Below are 10,101 nucleotides of genomic sequence, written 5' to 3'. Positions count from 1 at the left end.
ATCTTAGTTCAGTCACCACCGCCGCTTGAACCAACGATAGCATCACCACCATCGCTATGGGAAGGAGCCCTCAGGTGAACAGAGGACGTCGTAGGGGACCCAACGCCATCCTAGAATGGATTTTCCACGGTTTATTTGGAGATAACCCGATCGCCAAGAAGTACTTTGATGGCCAAGAAGTACTAACTAACCGGCAAATATTCATCGCTTCGTTCTACTTAAACGAGGAAGCCAACCATTGGTGGCAGTAATTACGACGGATATACCAAAACGAAGGAGCTGTAATCACCTGAAGGGTGTTCGAGCATGAACTCCTAGCTAATGATTTCTGATCGGGACCTATCAGTTCATCTATGGCAAAAATAAAAAGGAAGGGAGATGAAGGTTCTCCTTAGCTAATGCCTTTATAGCAGCTGATCCAATTTCTGGCTTGTCCTTTTGCAAGAGCTGCTACACGTACAAATAATAGCTTGTATCCATCACATCCAGAGCGTGGTAGAGCCCCATTTCTCCAAGATAGTGCATAGGAAATTGCGATTGATTTTGTGGAGGCTTTCTTTAAGTCAATCTTGGAAGACCACCACTTGTTTTCTTGCTATAGGAAAAATTTCATGAGCCCAAAAGGAGTTATCTAAAATAGAACATCCCTTCATGAATGCAGTTTGAGCCAAGCCAATCAGATTATCTATACAAGGCAGGCTGCTAGTGGTGTTGGTGTTATTTCAATTAAACTAGGTAAAAGATCGATCAGTCTATAATCATTAGGAGAGCTTGCAGATTCTTTCTTCTGTATGATAGCCAGGAAAGCATAAATAAATCGTGAAATAACTAAATTTCTATCATGCAGAGCCTTGAATAGAACCATGAAATCATTCTCAAGTAAAGATGGATATCTCTGAATGAAAAACAATGGAAATCATCTGTTGGAAAATGAAAGATAAATAAATGAGAAAAAGGCTAGCAAGAATAGAAGCAAATAGAGAGAATAAGGCTTACAGATCGAGGCATGCCCTAAGGCCCTATCTATATTGAGCCAATCAAGTCATCATGTAAATATGGCAACCCCATAGACGCAAAAGAAGTTAAAACCATGTAATAAAATCAGGTCAAATCTCATTGATCAAATGTGCTTAAAGTCGCAAAAAGTAGAATGAACTAAATAAGGCATATGGTGATCAAAACATGAAGAGGGTACATACCCACACATGCCATGATATGCCATTCTCATGGCCACATATGGCTAACTTCACGAAGTCACGCCATATCATGCATAACGCATGCATATATGTTCCGGGTGCAACTCAAATTTTAAAATTTCTAAAACACGTATTTGAAATTTTAAACGGAAGAGAACTGGATGACATTATATGCTATGTTTTCAATGAAAGAGAGTCTTCCAAGCTTGAAGCTTCATCTAGTGTCGGCAGCTTCAACTCATGCAGGCCCAAAGAACATGTGATTGATGATGGTCATCACAAACATTTTATCCAAAATGAAATCATTGGTGCTGTTGTAAGCGCGTTTTTTTTTACAGAAGAAAAAGGAATAGAGTCCGCGCTAGTGTGCATAGCATTACCAAATTCACCAGCCACTTCCTCACTGCTCTGCCTATGATTACAAAAGCTGACATTTTTTATTGCAAGAAATACACATGGACATACAAGCATACCAAAATCTACAGAGCAGATGTTACATGTAGGGTAAATGATATGATAAAAATGACCAACTTGACATGATCGAGTGCTGGTCAAGAGGCTAACTTACTCCTTGTTCCGAGATGAGCGATCCTTCTTATGCCCACCAAGGATACGAGAAATCTGCAAACCCCTACTGAAGGCCTGATTAAATAGCATTCGGGTTGGAACTCAGACACAAAAGGGAACCATGCCAAAAAGGCAATTGGGGTAAACAGGAGCAGGCCCATTATGATTTCATAGCCTCGGGCAAGTGCACGGATGGATCCCCAAAGCCCAGCCCGTCGCACGAGACCTCTACAAGCTTGTGCAATCTGAAGCTCAAAGAAGCATATAATTCATAATGTGAAAACAGATTGAAAAAAATAATGGCAGAAGAAATACGGGATAGATTAGCAGGGAGTATATCTTCACTAACCAAAAGCAGTCCCCATCCAGTTGGCATGAAAGCAAGAATGCAAACGATGATGTCTTGCACTGTCATATGTGGAAGGGCAATCAAAGTGATCAAAATGGAAACAAATGTTACAAAAATAAGAAACTTGATCAGCCGGAAGAATAGCTGAAAGTTTGCACTGAATCTCCGCCTCCCCACAGACACAGTCTGAAATATACAAAAGAAAAAAAGGATAAGAAATCCAAACAAGACAGATACACCAACAAATATCAGCTACCACCACATTCATAATGCTGAAAACAACAATTTCAGTTTTCAAAGAGAGTAGCTGGAAAAGATCTTCTTAGATTCGATGTTAACAATCAAACTAACCAAATGAAGTAAATCATATGATTTAGAAAAACCTTCCAGTCAAATAAACCTAAAAATATGTTTAAAGTGGGATGACAACCAAAATGCATAATTCATTAATCCAAAATGTGCATATTGAAACTTTCTTAAGGTTCGCTGAAAAATATAAATACCTCATGCTACAGAACCTCTTGTATAGTTGATGAGTGAACCAATTTGTTAGACATGTAGTATAAACTTGAGAACCATTTTTCACTAAGGTAATATCATTTTGAAGCAAAAGCCTGTTTATTTATCAGAGTCATAAACAATATTGGATCCCGTCGATCTTTGTGTCAGAAAAGAGTCAACAAGTGCAACATAATTTCTCAAGCATCCTTGCAGCTACAGTTTTCTTTTACCATAGGGAGGAAATGATGACTCTAGGCACATGAAACATATTCACAGCTACAGGTAACAGACAACGTATTCATACAGCTGCCATCATGTCTCAACTCTCAATGACTGAGATTTTCTTCGACCATCGTAGTATTACCTCATACTGATATCATTGGATGCTTCATGCCTAACTAGTCAAACATCGAAAACCATATTAAATAACCAATGTTGAGACATGTAAGATGTTGATTGCTGGTGCATTGGTTTCATATGGTCCTTTACCTAAAGGGCATCAATCATTCAATTTGTACTTTGCCTTTGCATTTCTTTGGCCAATATTATCATAGAACCAAATAACATCGTATGATATTTATTTTTGTAATACATTTTCTTTAGGTTGTTTTTGTATACATGTATTTGACATGATCATATTGGCCATAATTGTTTCTGTTACATTTGGGAGTGCAAATGAGTTGAACATGAGCTAGATAAGGCCAGCCTAAGCGTAAACTCTAGCTAGCTTGAGCTTCGCTTGGTTTGCATCGCCATCGCTTCAACAAGGAGGTGAGACTATAAGAAGGAGATAGAGAAAAAAAAAAACAAGCCAATGGAGGTAACAAGACTGCTGCTGTAATAAATGGAGGGCCACATGAAGGATCATATCATGTGGTTGATGCTGCCATGAGAGGCGAAGCCTTAAGGTAGAGTAGTTGGTGCTCAATATAAAGGAGGTGACTGGAAATCAAGATTGCACCGATGAAATAGAATTCAACTAACATATATCTAGTGAGATGGGCGAGCTGCAATTTTTTTCTCCCTTCTCCAAACTATTCTTGAATGCAATATAGAATACATATAATTAAATAGATAACAAAATAGAATAGAATATAAAAGATGTAAGAATCTAATTATTTTCTAAAATAAATTTTTGATTTTAATATGATTATATACTATCACTATACAAAATTATAACGGTCTATGTATATCTATTGATATAGTAAAATCATATATAACTATGAAATAATAAGATCATGATCCAACCTGTGTATAATAAGAAATAGAGAAGTATTGCATCTCAAAGATATTTAAATGCAATATAGTATGGTCATTAGTAGTTGTACTTTCACTTTTAGGTAAGATCATGATCATAAAAATAAAATAGAAATTAAGAAAATATTAGTGTAATCTAATGTCCCACACAGGATATGGGCAGGGTGCAGTATTAAAGTGTCTCATCTTTAGCAAGTATTTTTTTATTAACATCACCAAATATTAAGCAAATATGGTTATTAATAATATCATTATTTTTTGTATTTTAATTTAGTAGTACTAATGAAAATTTTTTCATTTAATACGATTTATATGTTAGTTATAAAGAACCATATTAAACAAGAGTTCTACCTATTATCTAAATTAAAGAGCTCTAATAATAACATTATTAATAAATAATTTAGTAGTATTAATAAAAAATTCTTTATTTAATACAGTTTATTTTTCAATAAAGAATCGTATTAAACATGAGTCCTATTTATTAGCTAAATTAAAGAGCTATATTAATAAGTTTATTAATATAGGCGCCCATGTGCTGAATGGAGAGCTCGACAAAAGTAGAGCCTCCATTACATACATACATACATATATTAGATTTGCTTCTTCCTGTTCATTGGGCTATTTATATCTTATTTAATTGTTACTAGGCCATTATTAGAGCCCATATAAGCCCAAGCTTATGTTTAATCTGATCCATCACTTATTTGGGGTATTTCTGTCAATTTATACACTAATTAGTGACTAGCCCCTTCTAATAATAGGAATAGTACCACATGATGTGCGAAGACTATACGGACACTTCCTTCTCCCACATCTTCTATCTCTCCTTCCAACTTCTCCTCTCTTCTTTATTCTACATATTTCATCCATTTGTTTGCTAATCTCTAGGTAGAATTATCATCAAGGATCACATACTAGGAACTAGCTTATCCATAATTTTTTACCATTTTAAATTTTTTTTAAAAATTTTATAGCATGTCCAAAAGAGCAAGGTCATTTTTCCATTTAGGGGCATTCAGCTAATTTCATTTGGTGCATCAAAACTTCTCCCATTCTTTTTTGATATTTAACAATATTTTAAACATAAAGTAGATAACTAATTCGAATTCACGATTATTTCAAGTCTTGGCTTGGATGGAACTTGAGCACGCACAAATTGCACTTGTTATAGATCAAATTTTTGTAGCATGTGCATATCATTAGCACAAAAATGGAAAAATGGTTTTTAGATGGGATGGTCTAGGGTAAAAACTTTGTACAACTCATCCTTCTTTCTCGCACACCCACCTTCAAATGCTGGAAAAAAAGAGAGAACCACCCTTTAATCCACTTCTTAAGTAGTACCCAGGCATATCATTGGGTTTGAGAGTGATCCCCCAGGGTTGGTCCAGGATTGATCCAACCTCAATCCACCCTCAAACCGAACGATTTGACCCTGAACAACTTGATCCTACCCCAAATCACTTGATTTTCCTTAGTTTAGGCGGTTTGGACATTTTTCATTCGTACCAAGCCTGTCTATATTGAATCAAGCCTCCCATGCACCGATGAGGCCTTGGTAGTTGGTACAGTAATATACCAAGGTATGCACGAAATTGCTCAGTATTTGAACCTTGTTTACAAAGATCTATAATGCAGATGAAATTCAATATATGTTATTACTTACCTTCATGACCAGCAATACTATTAAGATCACAAGCCATGAAATTCCATAAACCTGCAAAAAAGGAAATGGGATAATGAAAATGAGATTTTCTTTTCCCTTCTGTTAGATGTTTGCAATGTTATTTGCACAAAATAACTATAGAAATGAAACAATACCAGAACACTTTTGGTCTTTTTTGTTATATTTAAGTGATAGACAAGCCCATATTGTAGATGAAGAAGCGTAATGCCAGCACCATCTCGACAAATATCCCACGCTTTCCTGAATACTTAAGATGTTCTTGCTCCTTATCCCACCATGATTCCCAGCTTTTCTCGGGGGATACACAATCCCCCCATGATTGCTGATCCACTTATTCCAATCAGTCCAGTCATCCACAATTTTTTGCCACTCAAATCCGAAGGATTAAATAGGAAAGGAGAAAAAAGCCATGTGCCCACCATAAACCACATGGAAATAGTGATAAAGATGTATCCAACAGCAGATCTATATGACTGTCCAAAGATTTGGTAAACAACAAGCAATATCATCATCTCAATACCCTTGACAAAATGGCTACGAGAATACAGCCTGTAATTGTCTGCAAATTTGGCATGGAAGACCACAAACCCACGACCTGTACCTCTATATTCTGCACCTCCATGAAGCAAAGTCCTTCCATAGTAGTGGGTCTTAGTTCCAAGAGAAAATGTAAAGAAAAGAAGCCAATTGTAACTGCATCAATATAAATTCACTCAATGCATTGCGGAATCCTTTTTCCAGGCCAATTTCCATCATCATTGGTAGAGCCATTAGAAATCCAAGCTGTACAAAAGATTGGGAGGCAAGAGCAACCTGAAGGGGCTGGTTATGAATAAACCTTCTACCAGCTGCTAGGCCTTCTTCAAGTCCACTGAGAACAAGATAGAGGCGTCCATACAGGAATACATAAACTGTAAGGACTGTCACCTGCAAGTAAATAACAGTTTCAACCAAAAAATATGATTACACGGTGAAACACAAACTGAAGAATTTCAGTGCAATCAGTATTGTTCATACCAAGGTACTGAAGTAGAATCCAATAGTGGTGAAATAACACGATAGCATCCTAAAAAAATCAAACGGTGACCAAGCCTGTATATGTCACGACTCAACGTCTGCTCCCCATTTCCATTTGCTATCTTCGCCTCAAACAACGAGATCTGGTTAAGACCTACATCTCTCCCTTTACCAACTTGCATGTATTCATGATGAGTAACATTGCCTTCACGAAGTGTAGAGTTGAAGCCTGCCATATGGAAGCCAAACATGTAGCAATGTATGGTTATACATGAATAGATTAGCCGAGGCATTTTTGAGTTACAAACATGTAGCCTGCCATATGCAAAGAATGTTCATAAGTTACAACTTTACCTGCAAAAATGTCTTCGCTTAAATTAATAATCTTGGATGCCTTGCTTACACCACCCCTTGTGAGGTGGAAAAGTCTATCAAAAATATCTGGATGACCATAGTGAAAACGAACCCTGGCAAGAAGAAAACAAGAAACTACTGAATGCTTGGCAAGCACTGAACCTAAAGCACATGCTAGCAATTTCTGAAATATCTCAAAGATTTAAATAAAAAAGGGATGGAAAATTGTGTCATATAACAAATTTAGAAATCCATGCATTAAGTGCTATAGTCCTTACTATAGATATGATGCTAATGTGATGTGCAGCATATCATCATAAAATCTCCATCTTAGAACTTCTTTAAGATTAACTATGATTTCATGGTTTTACAACAAATATTCATTCAGAGTGGATAAGTGGCAATGAGTCAAGGGGTGCATGGAGATTGGTTAAGAAGGAAAATAGATATTATGTAAAATAAATGCCTTTACGGGTCAATAATTGGGTCATGATACCCAGTTGTTAATTATCAATAGTCAACGATCGCTGACTCGACCCAAACCGGGTGGTTTGCCCATACAAACCGAATCGACACCAAATTAGAACAGTTCAGTGGATCAAGTTAGTTCGGTAATAAATCTCCCCACCACCCCACATTCGAAGGTTTCAGAGCTGAAGGCTCTCTTGTTTGCTTCACCACCGGATGTTGTCTCTTTGACATCTCACCCTCTCTCTTTGATGGTGACCACTCTCCTTCGAATCACCTCTCCCCAAACCCAACCCTAATGCTAACCCACGATCCACCTCGGTTCTACTGGAGCCCTTCAAAAACTCCTCCACTTTCTTCCCTGCGCCTCTGCCACTTCCACCGCCGCTCCAGGCCCGAATCTTGCTCCTTCTCAATGCAAATGCATCAATATTGGCATCCCATCTATGGAACCCTAGCAAGAGCTAGTGAAGAGCTCATTGGTGCTTCTCGATATTGTGGTTAGCGGTGAGGAGTAGGAGATTGCCATCATCAGAAGGCTCTCCGTCTTCACCGCCTCCTCGTGGTCCGCCTACCTCCGCTGGTAAGCCTCCCCCTCTCTCTCTCCTTCCTCCCTCCCCATCCCCCTCCCCTTCTCCTATCCCCTCTCTCCTTGTATTGGTACATCTCGAAACAGCATGGCACGAATCCATACCATATCGAACTGGTCGCCAGTTATGAGCCTCAGTACCGATTTGGCAAACCTTGATCAATACACGTGTAGCACCAGTTACAGAAGATCCAAAATAATTCAGTGCATAAAGCACTATTGCTCTAGTAATTGCAATTGTACTCATACTTTTATTATAGGTCACTAATAAGAAAGCAATAGGGATGAGGAAGAAACTCATCTCCAAAAGATTAACATCATTTACATCAATTATTGATGTTTTGCAGTATAGAAAATGAAATATATGGTTGAATAACACTGACACAACCGAGATAGAGAGAACACAGAAACATATAGATCACTTCTAAAATGTTATATATTCAAATTCTTGATTGGCTAAACAAGGATTCGTATTCTAGTTAAATTTATGAGAAATGTGATTTTGCACTTACATGCATCTAGTAGAAAATAAGTTTCTACACCCTCAACAAGGTTTAGCTACCACCTATAATTAAAAAAAATATGAATTTTAAATAACGATACACCCGAAGTTTAGTTTTTCTTCTTTGTGGAGAAGTAAAACGAGGATTGCCAACCAACCTAAATCGGACAGTTCGGCCCATATTGAATCATACTGACACCATCCTTAGACAGTTCAGCCACTGGATTATATATTCTCGATTCTTTTGATGGTTCACATCTTTGCTCCCCCTCGTTCGATTCGGCCAGCTCTCTTCCGAGTTTTGATGGTTCACGTCTTCACCCCCACCCCCCCAATTTGAGAGTTGCTCACCGTTAAGCTACTAGGTGATAGCTCCCCCATCTGACCCATCCATCACGATAAGCCTCCCCCTTCTCTCTGCTCTGTGATGTAGGGTTTTATAATTTTATTGTCCGATCTTGGATCCACCCCTCTCCGACCGCTAAAAGATAGGACGAAGGCCTCCTCCAGTGAGTCCCTGCTTCTTTCTCCCCTCTCCCTCTCTCTATTGCTCCACTAGGCTTGGAGTTAGGGTTTCATCGTCTGGTCCTGGATCTGGCCCTTTTCGGCCACTACAAGACAGGATGAAGGCCTCATCCGGTGAGTCCCCGCACCCTCTTCTCCTTCTCTCTCCCTCCTTCCTCCCTCTCCTTCCTCTTCGGCCCTCTCCTCTCCCTCTCCATCTCCTCCCCGTGGTTTTGATACGCCATGGTTCGGTATGGTAAGAACCAATACCATACCATACCATTCACTAGTTGGCATACCTTTCAAGACTAGATATGCAATACTTGAGTAAAACAAAGATATCAACATAAAATCCATTCAACTTTGTTTTCTGGCAAATATCTAATGAAAACAATAATAGACCAAGTCATTAGCATTTTCATGGACGAGTATTATACCATTAGAAATTAGAATGGAATAACTGCTGACACAAAGGCCCAAAATTGCAACTCCACAAGTAAATGATATGTAAACCTTCATAACTATTAGCAAGAAATATTTAATATGTTGTAAAAGCAGCAATAGAAGTTTCATGATGTCATTTCTAGATATTGATAACATGAAATATGGTATTTTGTGTCAAAATTTACAGAAATTCTCATAAAGAGAAGTATAGGAACAAACAGTCACAATTAACTCAAACACAATGAGCCACCATGCAGTGGGTGCAGATAGAGATATTATGCACAAACTATATATATATATATATATATATATATATATATATATATATATATTATATATGCAATTGATGTATACAGAGAAACAACAAAATAATATGTTTGGCACACAAAATACATAGATGCAATATACTAAATGTAGGTAGGGATGGCAAACAGATAAGTTACTCACGAGCCAGCTTTTGTTTGTCTCATAATTCAGCTCAAACTTGGCTTGCTCGGTGGTTGAACAATCGAAGCTTGAGTTGGGCTCAGCTTGCTTGTTTTCAGCTTATAATCTAGCTCAAATATTATATTTCTATATTTATATTTATTATAATACATATAAACATATTATACTTATGATTTTAAGTGATAAGTAACTAGACTTTGGATTAAAATCCAACATTTC

General features: G+C 37.5%; 1 protein-coding gene across 1 annotated transcript in view; it reads right to left on the bottom strand.

Moving 5' to 3' along the window:
* Window positions 1-1,459: 1,459 nt before the first annotated feature.
* Window positions 1,460-10,101, bottom strand: part of LOC103710535 (callose synthase 3-like) — a 115,872-nt gene continuing 107,230 nt past the window's right edge. The window contains 12 exon segments of the mRNA XM_039116517.1: window positions 1,460-1,861; window positions 1,864-2,008; window positions 2,113-2,298; window positions 5,537-5,587; window positions 5,692-5,744; window positions 5,747-5,863; window positions 5,866-5,937; window positions 5,940-6,235; window positions 6,237-6,484; window positions 6,575-6,639; window positions 6,642-6,803; window positions 6,929-7,041. Of these exon segments, the coding sequence (XP_038972445.1) occupies window positions 1,761-1,861; window positions 1,864-2,008; window positions 2,113-2,298; window positions 5,537-5,587; window positions 5,692-5,744; window positions 5,747-5,863; window positions 5,866-5,937; window positions 5,940-6,235; window positions 6,237-6,484; window positions 6,575-6,639; window positions 6,642-6,803; window positions 6,929-7,041 (1,609 nt within the window). The 3' untranslated portion in view covers window positions 1,460-1,760.

This window comes from Phoenix dactylifera, unplaced genomic scaffold (genome assembly GCF_009389715.1).
Source record: "Phoenix dactylifera cultivar Barhee BC4 unplaced genomic scaffold, palm_55x_up_171113_PBpolish2nd_filt_p 000097F, whole genome shotgun sequence".
Lineage (NCBI taxonomy): Eukaryota > Viridiplantae > Streptophyta > Magnoliopsida > Arecales > Arecaceae > Phoenix > Phoenix dactylifera.
Note: the sequence above shows the minus strand (reverse complement) of the source record. Positions and strands in the feature narration are given on the sequence as shown.